General features: G+C 37.5%; 1 protein-coding gene across 1 annotated transcript in view; it reads left to right on the top strand.

Annotated features, from left to right (window-relative positions):
- The window catches only part of PDE3A (phosphodiesterase 3A), a 326,043-nt gene extending 307,718 nt beyond the window's left edge, over positions 1 to 18,325 (top strand). The window contains 1 exon segment of the mRNA XM_017888601.1: positions 14,252 to 18,325. Within this exon segment, the coding sequence (XP_017744090.1) occupies positions 14,252 to 14,493 (242 nt within the window). The 3' untranslated portion in view covers positions 14,494 to 18,325.
- Positions 18,326 to 18,686: the final 361 nt, after the last annotated feature.

The following is an 18,686-nucleotide window of genomic DNA, read 5'->3' as shown; positions in this document are numbered from 1 at the left end:
AGTCTAGAAGTCTAACACTGAGGCAAACTGAGAGAAATGGCAAGCCCATCGTGGTCACAAGAATATATCTGTCATAAAACATAGCACTTGTATTTCAGTTTTTGTCTTCTTGGCGTGCTCTCTTACAGAGAGTATAAGCTCCTTTAAGGCAAGCTCTGAGCTTAATTGATCTTTGTTTCCAAAGTGTCCTGGAAAGTATTTGCCAGTTAGTTTGAGTCTATCTCATGCAGAAATGATGACTATCATACATATATTTTTTTCCTTTTGACTCTGCGTGTGTTCATTTCCCTCAGCACTCATTCAATTTAATAATTGTCATTCTGTGTCTGTATGGTTCAAAACTAATTCAAGATAATTTAATGTCCTTTTTCTGCACTGTGTCTTAAAAATTAATTTTCTTGTTCTGTAGAGTACAAGAAATGTCTGCAGTGCACTGTAATAAAACCGTTAAAAGAATGACTAGCACTTCCACAAAGATGTTGGTAGATGACCTCCAAGTTTCTTTGTCACCTATAGAAATTGGCTTTGTTTTCTTATTTCATTATTGTGCTATTAATACTTTTTTCTTCTTTTTTTTCTTGCTCCCAGAGTAAGTCATATCTACCTCATTAAGTAGACCTAAATATCCCTTTTGATCTTCCTGCTAACTTGTACTTTTTTTTAAATTGTTTATTTACTTTTGTAGAGACAGCAGTCTCACTTCATTTATTTCTGTAGAGACAGGGCCTCACTATGTTTCCCAGGCTGGTTTTGAACCCCTGACCTCAAGTGATCTTCCTGCTTCAGCCTCCCAAGTAGCTAAGATTACAGGCAGCATGATCCACCATAGCCAGCTTGAACTATTAACTCTTTAATGAAGTCTCAATTAGATCAGGATTCCCTGTAAACCACTTTTTCATATTGGTTTTATTTTACCACTTATCAATACTTCATCATTTACCTGGAAATGTGAAGCAAAAACTAGAGAAAAAATTACTCATTTAGTAAACTTTTACCAAATGCTTTACTAAAGTCTAGGTCTCCACAGATATTATGTATACACAAAAGAAAAGAGAAAAGCCTATATACCAGATGATATGGTTTGGCTGTGTCCCCACCCAACTCTCATCTTGAATTGTAGTTCCCATAATCCCCATGTGTCATGGGAGGGACCTGGTGGGAACTAATAAAACCATAGGGGCAGTTACCCCCATACTACTGTTCTCATGATAGTGAGTGAGTTCTCACAAGATCTGCTGGTTTTATAAGGGGCTTTTCCCCCTTTCCTTGGCACTTCTCTGTGCCACCAAGTGAAGAAGGATGCTTACTTCCCCTTCCACGATGATTGTAATTTCCTGAGGCCTCCATAGCCCTGAGTCAATTAAATCTCTTTTCTTTCTGAATTACCCAGTCTCGGGTGTTCTTTATAGCAGTGTGAAATGGACTAATACAGTAAGTTGGTACCAGAAGTGGGGTGCTGCTATAAAGATATCCAAAAATGTGGAAGCAACTTTGGAACAGAGTAACAGGCAGAGGTTGGAACAGTTTGGAGGGCTCAGAAGAAGACAGAAAAATGAAGGAAAGTTTGGAACTTCCTAGAGACTGGAGAGTAATATGGTTTGGCTGTGTCTCCACCTAAATCTAATCTTGAATTCCCATGTGTTGTGAAGGGACCTGGTGGGAGGTAATTGCATCATGGTGGCAAGTCTTTTCTGTGCTGTTCTTGTAATAGTGAATAAGTCTCACAAGATCTAATGGTTTTAAAAAGAGGAGTTCCCTTGCACAAGCTCTTTTTGGATGTTGCCATCCATGTAAGATACAACTTGCTTCTCCTTTCCTTTCCCCTTGATAGTGAGGCTTCCCCAGCAACATGGAACTGTGAGTTCTCCATTAAATCTCTTTCCTTTGTAAATTGCCCAGTCTCAGGTATGTCTTTGTCAGATGCGTGAAAATGGACGAATACAGTAAATTGGTACTGGTAGAGTGGGATGCTGCTGAAAAGATAATCACAAATGTGGAAACGACTTTGGAACTGGGTAACAGGAAGAGGTTGTAACAGTTTGGAGGGCTCAGAAGAAAACAAGAAAATGTGGGAAAGTTTGGAATTTTCTAGAGACTTGTTGAATGGCTTTGACAAAAAATGCTGATAGTGATATGAACAATAAAGTCCAGGCTGAGGTGGTCTCAGATGGAGATGAGGAATTTGTTGAGAACTGGAGCAAATGTGACACTTGTTCTATTTTAGCAAAGAGACTGGCAGCATTATCCCCGTGCTCTAGAGATTGGTGGAACTTTGAACTTGAGAGAGATGAGTTAGGGTATCTGGTGAAAGAAATTTCTAAGCACCAAAACATTCAAAGGCGACGGGTGCTTCTCTTAAAGGCATTCCATTTTATAAGGGAAGCAGAACATAAAAATTTAGAAAATTTACCATCTGGCAATGCAATAGAAAAGAAAATCCCATTTTCTGAGGATAAATGCAAGCCAGCTGCAGAAATTTACATAAGTAATGAGGAGCCAAATGTTAATCCCCGGGACAATGGGGAAAATGTCTCCAGTATATGTCAGAGGTCTTCATGGCAGCCCCTCCTATCACAGGCCTGGGGGCCTAGCAGGAAAAAGTGATTTCATAGACTGGGTTCAAGGTCCCCGAGCAGTGTGCAGCCTAGGGACTTGGTTCCCTGCATCCCAGCCACTCCAGTTGTCACTGAAAGAGGCCAAGGTACAACTTGGGATGTTTCTTGAGAGGATGGAAGCCTCAAGCCTTGGCACCTTCCACATGGTGTTGAGCCTGTGAGTACACAGAAGTCAAGAATTGAGGTTTGGGAACCTCCACCTAGATTTCAGAGGATGTATGGAAATTCTTGGATGTTCAGGCAGAAGTTTGCTGCAGGGGTGAGGCTCTCATGGAGAACCTCTGCTAGGGCAGTGCGGAAGGGAAGTATAGGGTCAGAGCTACCACACAGAGTTGCTACTGGGGCAATGCCTAGTGGAACTGTGAGAAGACAGCCACTATCCTCCAGACCCCAGAATGGTAGATCCACCAACAGCTTGTACCGTGTGCCTGAAAAAGCCACAGACACTCAATGTCAGTCCATGAAAGCAGCCAGGAGGGAGGCTGTACCCTGTAAAGCCACAGGGGCAGAGCTGCCCAAGACTATAGGATGCTCCTCCTTGCCTTCCACCATGATTGTCAGGTCTCTCCAGCCATGTGAAACTGTAAGTCCAATAAAATTATTTCTTTTGTAAATTGTCCAATCTTGGGTATGTCTTTATCAGCAGCATGAAAATGGACTAATACAGAGGACTCAGAAGACAGGAAGATGTGGGAAAGTTTGGAACTTCTAGAGACATATTGAACGGCACTGACCAAAATGCTGATAGTGATATGGACAATAAAGTCCAGGCTGAGGTGGTCTCAGATGAAGATGAGGAACTTGTTGAGAACTGGAGTAAAAGTCACTCCTGCTTTGCTTACCCTGCAAAGCCACAGGGGCAAAGCTGCCCAAGGCTGTGGGAGCACACCTTTTGCATCATTTTGACCTGACTATGATTCATGGAGTCAAAGGAGATCAGTTTTGAACTTTAAGGTATAATGACTGCCCTATTGAATTTTAGACTTACATGGGGCCTGTAGTCCCTTTGTTTTAGCAAAGAGACTGGTGGCATTTTGCCCTAGCCCTAGAGATCTGTGAAACTTTGAACTTGAGAGAGATGATTTAGGGTATCTGGCCAAAGACATCTCTAAGCAGCAAAGCACTCAAGAGGTGACTTTGTTGCTATTAAAAGCATTCAGTTTTATGTATTCAGAAAGACATGGTTTGGAATTGGAACTTAGGTTTAAGAGGGAAGCTGAGCATAAAAATTCAGAAAATTTGCAGCCTGAGGATATGATAGGAAAGAAAAACCCTTTTTTTAGGAGAAACTCAACTTGGCTGTAGAAAATTTGCATAAGTAACAAGGAGCAAAATGTTCATCTCCAAGACAATGGAGAAAATGTCTCCAGGGCATGTCAGAGACCTTAGCAGCAGCCCCTCCTATCATAGACCCAGAGGCCTAGGAAGAAAAAATGACTTCACAGGCCAGGTCCCAGACCCTCTGCTGTGTGCAGCCTAGGGACTTGGTGCCATGAGTCCCAGCTGCTTCAGCCGTGGCGGAAAGGGACCAATGTACAACTCAGTTCATGGCTTCAGAGGGTGCAATCCCCAAGCATTGGCAACTTCCACATCATGTTAGGTCTGTGGTGTTCACAAGACAGGTATTGAGGTCTAGGAACCTCCACTTAGATTACAGAGGATGTATGGAAATGCCTGGATGTTCCAGCAGAAGTTTGCTACGGGGCAGAGCCCTCATGGACAACCTCTGCTAGGGCAGTATGGAAGGGAAATGTGGGGTTGGAGCCACCACACAGAGTTCCCACTGGTGCACTGCCCAGTGGAGCTGTAAGAAGACAGCCATTGTCCTTCAGATCCCAGAATGGTAGATCCACCAACAGCTTGCACTGTGCACCTGGAAAAGCCACAGGTCATCAATGCCAGCCTGTGAAAGCAGCTGGAGGGGAAGTGCTGTACCCTGCAAAGCCACAGGGGCAAAACTGCCCAAGGCTGTGGGAGCATACTTCTTGCATCAGTTTGGCCTGGATGTGAGACATGGAGTCAAAATAGATCATTTTTGAACTTTAAGGTATAATGACTGCCCTATTGAATTTTAGACTTACACGGGGTCTGTAGCCCCTTTGTTATGGCAGATTTCTCCCATTTGTAATTACTGTATTTATCCAATGCCTGTACCACCATTGTATCTGGGAAGTAACTAATTTGCCTTTGATTTTGCAGGTTTATAGGCAGAAATGACTGGCCTTGTCTCAGATGAGACCTTGGACTTGGACTTTGGGTTAATGCTGATATGAGTTAAGACTTTGGGGGACTTTTGGAAAGGCAAGCTTGTGTTTTAAAATGTGAGGATATTAGTTTTGGGAGGTGTAAGGGGCAGAATAATATGATTTGGCTATGTCGCCACCCAAATCTCATCTTGAATTGTAGTTTCCATAATCCCCATATGTTGTGGGAGGGACCCAATGGGAGATAATTGAATCATGGGGGTGGTTATTGTCATGCTGTTCTTGTGACAATGAGTTCTTATGAGATCTAAAGGTTAAAAGGGGCTTTTCCCCCTTTGCTTGGCACTTCTCTCTTCCTGCCACCATGTGAGTAAGGACATGTTTGCTTCCCCTTCCACCATGATTGTAAGTTTCCTGAGGCCTCTCCAGCCCTGTGGAACTGTGAGTCAATTAAACCTCTTTCCTTTATAAATTACCCAGTCTTGGGCAGTTTTTTATAGCAGCATGAGAATGGACTAATACACCAGGGAAATTCAGTCTAATGGGAGGATCTTAGCTGAACTTCTGAACTCTTGGCTCAAGTCTAAAATTGTCACTTAGATGATGGTACTGAGAGTTACATGATATTCTGGTTTCTTGGAAGAGAACAGACCTCTCTTCTAAGCTCTCTACCAGCTGCCTACTTTACCTCTCTACTTAGAGGTCTTCCAGACACCTCATGTTCAGAATACTTCTATTCATTTTCTTCTGATATGGTTTGGCTGTGTCCTCACCCAAATCTAATTTTGAATTGTAGCTCCAATAACTCTCATGTGTTGTGGAAAGGACCCAGTGGGAGACACTTGAATCATGAAGGCAGTTTCCCCCATATTGTTCTCCTGGTAGTGAATAAGTCATGGATCTGATGATTTTATAAGAGGTTTCCTCTTTTGCTTGGCTCTCTCATTCTCTTTTTGCCTGATGCCATGTAAGACATGCCTTTTGCCTTCTGCCGTGTTTGTGAGACCTCCCCAGCCATGTGGAACTCTTAGTCCATTAAACCTCTTTTTTTCTTTAAAAATTACCCAGTCTCAGGTATGTCTTCATCAGCAGTGTGAAATGGACTAATATACCCTCAAATCTACTCCTCATTCAACCTTCCCTTTCTCAGTGCATCTTACCAACATGCTCAACTGCTCAGGTCAGAAAACAGGGTTGTCTCTGATTCCTCCCTCTTAATTGCCTACCTCTAATCAGTTGCCAAGTCCTGTTGATTCTACCATACAAATATATCTCATATTTATTGAATTTTCTTCATTTTCATTACCCTGTCCTAATCCAACCACCACCTTCATACAATATTGTACCAACTGAGCCATTTCCCTCCCTTTCTGCTGACTTTCAAAGACTCCGTAAGACTCAGTATAATTGTACCTGCTTGTTCACTATCTTTCCTCGAGAGTAAAAGCCTGCTGCTGGCAAGCATCATATTCATCTTGTCTGTCAGAGGGTCACTAGAACTGAGGACAACATTTGGTACATACCAGGTGATTCATAAATAAATAAGGAATTAGAAGCCTAAATAGTGAATGCTGACATTAATCTTCTTTAAAATATCTTATATATTTTTCTGTTTAAATTGGGTTTATTATATTTCCTCAAAGGATATAATCCTGTGAAAATTATTGTTAATATTTCCATGTTGAAAACTCTGAATCATTTGGTCAAAGAAAATGTATTTCTTTTTTAAATGCATATTTGCTGATGTGTAAGATCTGTACAGGAGTGTCCAAGGCTCCCTCAAAGACCCTATAGTCTAGAAGAGAAACTGTTTGGAATATATGAGAATAAGATTTGAGTTTCTATTTTTTAAGTAGGGTACTCATTTATTCAGATTAATAGACAGAACTGAATAATTTTCCAAAGTAGATGTAAAACTGTATATTCCTATAAGCACTATATTATTTCTAATTGTTAAATTCCTTGTCTACACTTGATGTTTTAGAGTCATTTTCATTTTAGCTATTCTAAGTAGGCATAGTTTTCATTTGCATTTCCCTGTCTTATAAGCAACTTTTTGTATTTTTAATCAATACATATTTGTACATATTTATGTGGGGCACATGTGATATTTTGTCACATACATCGAATGTGTAATGATTAAATCAGGATATTTAGAGTATCCGTCACTCTGTTGCCCAGGCTGGAGTGCAGTGGCGCATTCTCGGCTCACCACATGCTCTGCCTCCTGGATTGAAGTGATTCTCCTGCCTCAGCCCCCCAAGTAACTAGGACAGGCATATGCCACCATGCCTAGCCAATTTTTGTATTTTTAGTAGAAATGGAGTTTCTCCGTGTTGGTCAGGCTGGTCTTGAACTTCCGACCTCAGGTGATCCACCCACCCTGGCCTCCCAAAGTGCTGGGATTACAGGCATGAGCCAGGAGCCACTGCGCCCAACCATATCATTTCTATGTGTTGGGAAGTCCCGTCTTCCCACTATTTGGAAGTATGCAATACATTATTGTTAACAGTAGTCACCTTACTCTGCTATTAAAGATAAGAACTTATTTATTTTAACTAGTAGGTCTGTACTAATTAATCAGTATCTCTTCATTCCTCCTAACCCCCAACCATATACCCTTCTCAGCCTCTGGTGTCTGTCATTCTACTCTCACTTCCATGAGATCAACTTTTCTAGCTTCCACATAAGAGTGAGAACGTGCGATATTTGTCTTTCTTTTCTACGTTTATTTCATTTAACATAATGATCTCCAGTTCCATTAATGATGCTGTAAATGACATGATTTTATTCTTTTTATGTCTGAATATTATTCCATTGTGTATGTATACCACATTTTCTTTATCCATTCATCAGCTGATAGACACTTAGGTTGATTCCATGCCTTTGCTATTGTGAAGACTGCTGCAATAAGTATGGGGGTACAATTGTCTTTTTAATATACTAATTTCTTTTCCTTTTGATAAATGCCCAGTAGTGAGATTGCTAGATCATATGGTTGTTCTCTTTTGAGGTTTTGAGAAATCTGCGTACTGTTTTCCATAGTGGCTATACTAACTTATATTCCTACAGTGTTATGAGTTCCCTTTTTGCCACATTCTTGCCAGCAACTGTTGTTTTTCTGTTTTTACTAATAGCCATTCTAACTGGGGTAAGATGATATCTCATTGTGGTTTTGATTTGCATTTTCCTGGTGATTAGTGATATTGAGCATTTTTTCATATACCTGTTGACCATTTTTATGTCTTCTTTTGAGAAATGTCTATTCGTGTCTTTGCCTACTTTTAATAGAATTTTTTGTTTTGTTTTTTAACTGTTGTTTGATTTTCTTGTATATTCTGGATATTAGTCTCTTGTTGTATGAACAATTTGCATATAGTTTCTTCCATTCTATAGATTTTCTCTTCACTGTGTTGATTCCTTTGCTGTATAGAGGGTTTTAGTTTTTAGTTTAGTCCCATTTGTCTATATTTGTTTTTGTTGCCTGGGTTTTCGAGGTCTTAATCATAAAATCTTTGCTTAGGTCAATGTCCTATAGAATTTCCCTTATGTTGTCTTCTAACTATTTTATAGTTTTGGCCTTACTTAAGTCTTTAATCTGTCTTGAGCTCATTTTTGTATATGGTGAGAAATGGAGTCTAGTTTCATTCTTCTGCATGTGAATATCCAATTTTCCCAGCACCTCTTAATAAAAAATATGTCCTTTCTTCAATATATATTCTTGGCACCTTTGTCATAAATCAGTTGACTATAAGTACATGCATTTATTTCTGGAGTCTCTGTTTTCTTGGTCTATGTGTCCATTTTTATACCAATACCATGCTGTTTTGTTTACTATACCTTTGTGGTATATTTTGAAGTCAGATAGCGTGATGCCTGCATCTTTGTTCTTTTTGTTCAGGATTGCTTTGGCTATTCAAGCTCTTTTTTGGTTCCATAGAAATTTTATAATTGTTTTTCCTGTTTTTTTGAATAATGTGTTGGTCTTTTTTTTTAAATAAAGATTGCATTTAATCTATACATTGCTTGGGTAGAACAGTCATTTTAAAAATGTTAATACTTCAGATCCATGATCATGGAATGTCTTTGTATTTGTTTGTGTTGTCTTCAACATGTTTCATCAGATTTTTGTAGTTTTCCATGTAGAGGTCTTTATCTACCTTGGTTACATTTATTTCTCATTACTACTTTTTTAGCTATTGTAAAAGGGATTGCCTTCTTAATTTCTTTGTCAGCTAATTCATCATTGGTGTATAGAAATACTACTGATTTTTTGTATATTAATTTTTCTATCCTGCAACTTTACTCAGTGTATTTATCAGATCTAAGTGTTTTTTGGTGGAGTGTAGGTTTTTCTAGATATAGGACTATATCATCTACAAAGAGGGACAATTTAACTTCCTCTTTTCCAATTTGGATGCCTGATTGCTCTGAGTAGGACTTCTAGTACAATTTTGAATAGCAGCAGTGATAGTGAGCAATCTTGTCCTTTTCCAGTTCTTAGAGGAAAGGCTTTCAACTTTGCACATTCAGACATTAGCTGTAGTTTTATTATGTGTGGTGTTTATTATGTTGAGGCATGTTCCTTCCTAGTATTTTTAGTTTTATCATGAAGTGGTGTTGAATTTTATCAAATGCTTTTCTGCATCTCTTGAGAGGATAGATGAAGAAAAGCATTTTATGCAAAGTCATCCAGTAGTGGACTTTTTATTGTTGGGAGTCTTTATTGTTGATTTAATGTGATTACTTATTATGGGTCTGTTCAGGTTTTCTATTTCTTCCTGATTCAATTTTGGTATATGTTTCCAGGAATTTATCCATTTCATCTAGGTTTTCTAGTTTGCTAATACATACTTGTTCATCATAATCTCTGATAATCTTTTGTATTTCTATGGTATCCATTATAATGTCTCCTTTTCATTTCTGATTTTATTTTGGAGGCCTTCTCTTTTTTCTTGGTTAGTCTACCTAGTGAACTTATTCATTTTGTTTATCTTTTCAAAAAACCAACTTTTTGTTTCCTAGATACACTGTGTCTTTAATTTTCTATTGTATTCAGTTCTCTTCTTATCTTTATGTTTTCTTTTATTCTACTAATTCATGGCCTAATTAGTTCTTGCTTTTCAAGTTCCTTGAGGTGCATTATTGGGTTGCTTATTTGAAATATTTTTAGTTTTTTGTTGTTGGTATTTATTGTGTTAAACCTCCCTTTGACTACTACTTTGTGTTGTTTCCACTTTCATTTGTTTCAAGAAATTTATTGATTTATTTCTTAATTATCTCTTTAACCCAAAGGTCTTTCAGGAACAAATTTTCTAATTTTCTTGTATTTACACAGTTTCCAAAGTTTGTCTTGTTATTGATTTCTAGTTTTATTCATTGTGGTCTAACAAGAAACTTGATATGATTTAGATTTTTAAAAAATGTGTTGAGACTTGTTTTGTGTCCTAACATCTGGCCTATCCTGGAGAATAATTCCATGTGCTAACAATGAGTATTCTGTAGCTGTTCAACAAAATGTTCTGTAAATATCTGTTAGGTCCATTGGTCTAAAATGCAGTTTAAATCCAATGTTTATTTATTAATTTTCTGTCTAGATGAGCTGTCTAGTTCTGAGAGTGGGATGTTGAAGTCCTCAACTATTTTTATGTTGAAGTGTCTCTCTCTCTCTCTCTAGATCTATTAATATTTGCTTTGCATATATCTGGGTGCGATATTGCTTCTCAGCCTCTCGGCTAAGATCAGGTTATCTGGTCTTAGTATCTGGGTGCTCTGGTGTTAGTGCATATATGTTTAGAACTACTTTATCTTCTTACTGAATTGATCTCTTTGTCATTATATAATGACTATGTCCACTTTTTACTGTTTTGACTTAATTTCTGTTTCATCTAACATAAGTATAGCTACTCTTGATTGTTATTTGTTTTTGTTTGCATGAAGTATATTTTTCTTTTACTTCTAGTCTATATTTGTCTTTTCTTTTACTTCTAGTCTGTATCTTTCTACAGGAGAGATGAGTTTCTTAGCACATAATTAAGTCATGTTTTTTAATCAGTTCACCCATTCTGTGTCTTGTAAGTGGAAATCTTAGTCTGTTTACACTCAAGGTGATTATCGATATCTGAGTCCTTATTCCTGTCACTTTGTTAATTGATTTATAATTGTTATGTATATCTTTTTTCCTTTCTCTCTCTCTCATTGATTATCATTGCATTTGGGTGGTTTTCTGTGGTGGTAACATTTGATTCCTTTCATTTCCTTATTCGTGTTTGTTCCACCAGTGGGTTTTACACTTTCAAGTGTTTTCATAATGATAGATATCATCCTTTTGCTTTCACATGTAGGCCTCCCTTAGGTATTTCTTGTAGTGCTGGTCTAGTGGTGATTAATTCTCTGAGTTTTGCTTCTGTGAAAAAAGACTTTATTTTTCCTTCATTTGTGAAGGATAACTTGGCTGGGTATATGGTTTTTTCTTTCAGCAGTTTGAATATATTATCCCATTATCTTCTGGCCTGAAAGATTTCTGCTGAGAAATCTGTTAGTCTGATGGAAGTTTCCTTGTAAGTTACCAGATACTTTTCTTTTGCTGTTTTTAGAACTCTCTATGTCTTTGACTTTTGACAGTTTGACTACAACGCACCATGGAGAAGACCTTGAATTGTATTTTTGTGAGTTTCTCTGAGCTTCCTGCATCTAGATGTCTAAATCTCTATTTGTTAGACTTGGGAAGTTTTCACCTATAATTTTGTTAAACAGGTTTTCTGTCCTTTTCATTTTCTTTTCACCTTCTGGGACACTGAAAATTAAAATATGTCATGCAAGCTTTGTTTATTATTATTATTTTTTTTATGTTTTTGAGGTTCATCTGACTGGGTTATGACAAAAGACCCATCTTCAAATTCTGATTCTTTCTTCAACTTGATCTAGTCTATTGTTAAAACTTTTGGATGTATATGTATTTCTTTCAATGAATTCTTCATTCCAGAGTTTCTCTTTGGTTCCTCTTTTTTCTTTTCTTGATACCTGTCTCTTTAGTAAATTTGTCATTCATATTACAAATTGTTTTTCTTCTTCCTTATCTTAGGTATTTCCTGTCATTTCTCTGTTGAATTCAAAATTATATTTTAGATGATAAGTCTGATTACCTACTCAGTCCATTGGTTCTTCTCTGTGGAGGAGGCAAGTACCAGATGTCTCTAGCCTACCATCTTGAAGATGCCAAGATAAGTGTCTTTTTTTTTTTTGAGACGGAGTCTCACTCTGTCGCCCAGACTGGAGTGCAGTGGCCGATCTTGGCTCACTGCAAGCTCCACCTCCCAGGTTCACGCCATTCTCCTGCCTCAGCCTCCCAAGTAGCTGGGACTACAGGTGCCCGCCACCACGCCCAGCTAATTTTTTGTATTTTTAGTAGAGACGGAGTTTTACTATCTTAGCCAGGATGGTCTCGATCTCATGACCTCATGATCCACCCGCCTCGACCTCCCAAAGTGCTGGGATTACAGCCGTGAGCCACCACGCCTGGCCCAAGATTAGTTTCTTAAAGGAGATATACTAAGGTAGAACTTTTTTTGTTGTTACAAGTTATAAAATTCCAGTGGAATGAGGATATACAAAAAGTGAACATTATTGATTCATGTACACATGATGTTAGCTATTATCAGTGCTTATTTGTTCCTGCTTTTGTCTCTGCCTCACCTGCCTAACAGCTTGTTCTTTCAGCCTTGCTTTCTTCATGAGGCTGGAACTATAGGCAGCTCTAAGTTCACTTCATTCCAGATGCATAAGCAAAGGAGAAAGGATCTCCAATTATACCTCTCAAACCCACATTCATTATGTGCAAATGGGAAATATCTCAGGGAAGGACTCAGGCCCAACTTGGGTCACCCATGCAACTATTGGCCAGTCACTGTGATACAATTTTGTAGACCGGTTGTGAGTGAGGAAGTAGAATTTAATAACCTTTTCTAGAACCACATAATTGAAGGGAGGGGGAAAAGTTCTCTCTAAATGATTTTGGATGCACAGTTACCAGAAGAAGAGATAATGATAAGGAGAACAAAAGGGAAAAAATAAAAACAGAAACAGTATATACTCTAGGAGGTATATATGGAGTAACATAGAAATTTAGAAGAAAGAGGTTATTTCTTAGAAGAATTCAGTGAAATCTGATGGAGTCTTTAAAAAATGAATGGATATATACTCTCAGTGGTTGCAAAGAACATTTCAGAAGGATAGGCAGTACCAGCTTGAAAATATGAGTTCAGTGTAGATGTTTTAAAATTTAAAAGCAGGGTAAAGTATAGTTAACTACATTTTGAAATTGATTTTATTTTATNGTTCTCTCTAAATGATTTTGGATGCACAGTTACCAGAAGAAGAGATAATGATAAGGAGAACAAAAGGGAAAAAATAAAAACAGAAACAGTATATACTCTAGGAGGTATATATGGAGTAACATAGAAATTTAGAAGAAAGAGGTTATTTCTTAGAAGAATTCAGTGAAATCTGATGGAGTCTTTAAAAAATGAATGGATATATACTCTCAGTGGTTGCAAAGAACATTTCAGAAGGATAGGCAGTACCAGCTTGAAAATATGAGTTCAGTGTAGATGTTTTAAAAATTTAAAAAGCAGGGTAAAGTATAGTTAACTACATTTTGAAATTGATTTTTATTTTATTTTATTTTATTTTATTTTATTTTATTTTATTTTATTTTATGTTCTTGAGACGGAGTCTTGCTCTCTGCTCAGGCTGGAGTGCAGTGGCGCAATCTTAGCTTACTGCAAGCTCCACCTCCTGGGTTCATACCATTCTCCTGCCTCAGCCTCCCGAGTACCTGGGACTACAGGCGCCCGCCACCACACCCAGCTAATTTGTTGTATTTTGAGTAGAGACGGGATTTCACCGTGTTAGCCAGTATGGTCTTAATCTCCTGACCTTGTGATCCGCCCGCCTCAGCGTCCCAAAGTGCTGGGATTACAGGCCTGAGCCACCGTGCCCAGCCTGAAATTAATATTTTAGTCCACATGAAGCAGATGAGGAACATCAGAACCATCTTTAAATATATCAGTCTTGTAGATGTTTGTGAATTAAATTGACTGACAGAGACAGACATAACAAGAAGTTATTTCAATGATCTATGTAAAAAGCCTTGAGAGCCTAAATGTAATGAGAATAATACCAAGATACAAGCAGAATCTTGCTCTGGACATTGCCAAATATTAAATACCATCCCTAGTTATTTGTGAGTGATATTTTAATGATTATTGCCATTTTCCTCTTTCTTCCCCATTCTCCAAAACTGCATTATTATAATATACAAACCAAGATTACGGATTAACTCCTCTTAATTATCTTAAAAGAGATAACATTTGTGTGCTCAGCACACAACTAAATAGTCTAATTTGGTGCATTTTATTTTATTTATTTTAGAAAAGAAGACTTTCAAAAGGAGAAAAATCTACTGCCAAATAACTCAGCACCTCTTACAGAACCACAAGATGTGGAAGAAAGTCATTGAAGAGGAGCAACGGTTGGCAGGTGTAGAAAATCAATCCCTGGACCCGACCCCTCAATCGCACTCTTCAGAACAGATCCAGGCTATCAAGGAGGAAGAAGAAGAGAAAGGGAAACCAAGAGGGGAGGAGATACCAACCCCAAAGCCAGACCAGTGACAATGGATAGAATGGGCTGTGTTTCCAAACAGATTGACTTGTCAAAGACTCTCTTCAAGCCAGCACAACATTTAGACACAACACTGTAGAAATTTGAGAAGATGGGCAAATGGCTATTGCATTTTGAGATTCTTCGCATTTTGTGTGTATATTTTTACAGTGAGGTACATTGTTAAAAACTTTTTGCTCAAAGAAGCTTTCACATTGCAACACCAGCTTCTAAGGATTTTTTAAGGAGGGAATATATATGTGTGTGTGTATATAAGCTCCCACATAGATACATGTAAAACATATTCACACCCATGCACGCACACACATACACACTGAAGGCCAGGATTGCTGGCTCCACAATTTAGTAGCATTTATATTAAGATATATAGTGGTCACTGTGATATAATAAATCATAAAGGAAACCAAATCACAAAGGAGATGGTGTGGCTTAGCAAGGAAACAGTGCAGGAAATGTAGGTTACCAACTAAGCAGCTTTTGCTCTTAGTACTGAGGGATGAAAGTTCCAGAGCATTATTTGAATTCTGATACATCCTGCCAACACTGTGTGTGTGTGTGTGTGTGTGTGTGTGTGTGTGTGTGTGTGTGAAAGAGAGACAGAAGGGAACGGTTTGAAAGGGTGCTTGTGTGCATGTGTGTGCATATGTAAAGAGATTTTTGTGGTTTGAGTAACTCATAGAATAGCTGTAGCAAATGACTGAGTATATGTGAACAAACAGAAGGAAATTCACTATGGAGTGTCTTTGGGAAGCAGCCATTCCAAATGCCCTCCTCCATTTAGCTTCAAATAAAGGGCCTTTTGCAGATGGAGGGCACTGAAGGGCTGAGTGAGAGGGCCACATGTTTGGTATTACATTACTATTATGCACCACTTGAAGGAGCTCTATCACCAGCCTCAAACCTGGAAGACTGAGGCATTTTCCAGTCTACTTGCCTAATGAATGTATAGGAGCTGTCTGTGATTATGGATGTCACTCAACTAAGATCAAATCACCATTTAAGGGGATGGCATTCTTTATACATAAACACCTAGGGAAGAGCTGGAGTCAGGTCTTTCAGTCAGGTTAGAATTCTAAACGATGCCAGAGAAGGCTTGGGAAATTGTACTTCAGCGTGATCGCCTGTGTCTTCTTAATTTGCTGCAAAATGTGTGGTAGAGGAAGAAAAGGAAACGGAAAAATCACTCTGGGTTATATAGCAAGAGAGGAAGGAGATTATTTCAACCCAGGGTTTTTGTGTTGATGTAGGAAAAGCCTGATTCTTGGCAACTGTTGTAGTTTGTCTTTCAGGGGCAAAGGTCCCACTGACAGCCCCTGTTGTGGTATCCACACGCTGTCGGGGTAGCCTCCATCGGCAATCTGGCGCATTGTCAGTCATGCTTCTTCTGGCAGGGGAGATTATAGAGAGATTGTTTGAGGATCAGGTTATTATTGAAAGTCTTTTTGTTTGTTTTGTTTTGGTTTGTTTGTTATCTACACTTGTTTATGCTGTGAGCCAAACCTCTATTTAAAAAGTTGATACTCACTTTCAATATTTTATTTCATATTATTATATATGTCATGATAGTTATCTTGATGTAAATATGAAGATTTTTTTTTGTTTCTGTAGATAGTAAACTCTTTTTTTAAAAAAGGAAAAGGGAAACATTTTATAAAGTTATACTTTAATCACCATTTTTATACATTGTAGTTCTCTCCAAGCCCAGTAAGAGAATGATGATTCATTTGCATGGATGTCGATGGACAGTCAATCATCTACCTATTATAATTTAAATGATAATCTGATATAGTTTTTTTTTTTTTTTGCCAATTAAATGGGGATGCTGCAAAGAATGTTTTTTTTCACTAGTAACTTTTGCTAACTGAATGAATTCTGGGTCCATATCTCCCAGATGAAAGACTGTTAGCCAATAGCATATTTTATAGTTGGTGTCCATTTCTTTCCAACAATTTTGGTTATGATTCTTCCTTCAGTACTATATATAGACCTACTCATTATCTAAACAATCTTAGCTTCTAAGTAAATCTTGATTGTGATTTCCAGTTTTTATTTTCTCTGACGTAGTAGAAAGGAATGTTTACATTAAAAATACTTTTGTTTCTCATGAATGGATATTGTACTCTCCCCTTTCAAAGCATCATTTTACAGTAATTCATGGCATTTTAAAAAATAAGGCAAAGATAATACAACAAAAAAAATACATGGTTTCAAGGCAAATTCTCCAATCAGTAGGAAAATGTAAAAAGGATCAAGTGGATGCAGCTCTACCTAAATAATTAAAATACATTTCAATAGATTTCTGAATTAACACCAGGTCTTCACTTTTTAGAACTTACCTAATTGTTTTCATTTTCTTAGTTTTGCCTGTGTGTCTCTATGTTTGCAAAAATTACTATGAGTCAAATCTTGCCAGTGAATTTAACTATTTTCCTTTCACTGCAATTAAGAGAAAGGGGAAAAAAAGCATTTATCTTCTCATACCCTTTGCATCTAATTACTTAACAAAGCCAATATTTTCCCATCTTCCAAATCCTGTCCATCTCTAACATAAATATTAATTGAACATAAAGCTACGTTTGGAGGGAGTGGACTGGCAGGACAGTTGGAAGCCCATCGCAGTCTGTTGGCAGTTTCATCAAAGCTGTATAGTCCAACTAGCGGGGCATCTTGGCTACTACAGTGGAAGTCTCAGCAAACTGCCTGGTTTTGTTTGTTTGTTTTGTTTTAAGGTACAGGAAATAAGAGGAATAATAGTGGCCAAAGCGATTAGAACATCTTCATTCCAGAACTGTGTTCATCAATCCAGGAAGATTGATACATTTTTCTTTAAAAATAAATTAGTATTACAGCTAGAAGTCAATTGGGATAAATAAAGGGATGAGGATCCATCAAGTATGTGACTTTTGTACACACCCAGTACATCTCAAAGGATGCTAAGGGACATTTTCTGCCAGTAGAGTTCTCCCCCTTTTAGGTGACAGCAATATTATTATGTTCACGTCCAACTCCAGAGCTTACTTCCTGTGGTGCCAATGTATTTGTTGCAATTTACTACATTTTTATATGAGCCTATTTATAGGTGCCATTAAATAAACTCAGGTCTTTCAAATGAAAGAGTTTCTAGCCCACCTAGGGAAAAAGATAATTGTTTAGAAAACCATAAAATCAATGGTAGGAAAAGTTGGAACTGGTTACCTGGATGCCATGGTTCTCTGTTAAGCAAAAGACCAGGTATATTCTGAGTGCCATCAGTGTTATTTTCAGCATGCTAATAAACATCTTTCCAGTTATATATCTAGATTAACCTTTAAAATATTGGTTTCCTTAATAAAAGCACCACTTTTGCTTTTGTTAGCTGTAATATTTTTTGTCTTTTATATAAGACCTGGTTTGGCTCTCAATAAAAGATGAAGACAGTAGCTCTGTACAGGGATATATCTATATTAGTCTTCATCTGATGAATGAAGAAATGTTCTCATATTATGTTCAAGAAAGTATTTACTTCCTAAAAACAGAATACCCAATTCTGTCTATTTTGGTTGAATACCAGAACAAATCTTACCGTTGCAATCCCAGTTAAACTAAAGAAAAAGAATATCTTACAGACTGTTCATATTAGATGTATGTAGACTGTTAATTTGCAGTTTCCCCATATTCCCTGCCTATCTTACCCAGAGAACTTTCTTTGAAGGTAAAAGCTGTGCAAAAGGCATGAGACTCAGGCCTACTCTTTGTTTAAATGATGGAAAATATAAATTATTTTCTAAGTAATAAAATATAAAATTATCATTATAAATAAAGTCTAAAGTTTGAAATTATTAATTTATAAAAGTGAACTAATTGTGTGATTATCAAATCTTGATTAATGAAAAGTGAATAATCTAAAAATCATTTATATTCTACTGTGGGAGGTATTCTTGGTGCTTCCATGTCAGTAAGGGGCTCTCCCTTGTCCTCATCATTTATAGTACTTCTAAAATAATAATGGAAACCTCATTAAGGGTCTTGTCCTCTTCTGTCATCCTAACCCTGATTCTAGTTTAATGCCTTCCCTGACTTATATGCCATTTGCAAATAAACTGCCTTTCAAACTGTTAGAACATGCCAATAAAACAAAGTTCTATGAACTTTCATAGTCTAGAAAACCAACAAGATCCCCTTATTTCGCGATTATTAGCTAATG

The sequence above is a fragment of the Rhinopithecus bieti genome, unplaced genomic scaffold (assembly GCF_001698545.2).
Source record: "Rhinopithecus bieti isolate Rb0 unplaced genomic scaffold, ASM169854v2 scaffold_15769, whole genome shotgun sequence".
Taxonomy (NCBI): domain Eukaryota; kingdom Metazoa; phylum Chordata; class Mammalia; order Primates; family Cercopithecidae; genus Rhinopithecus; species Rhinopithecus bieti.
This window is presented reverse-complemented; position numbering and strand designations above follow the sequence as displayed.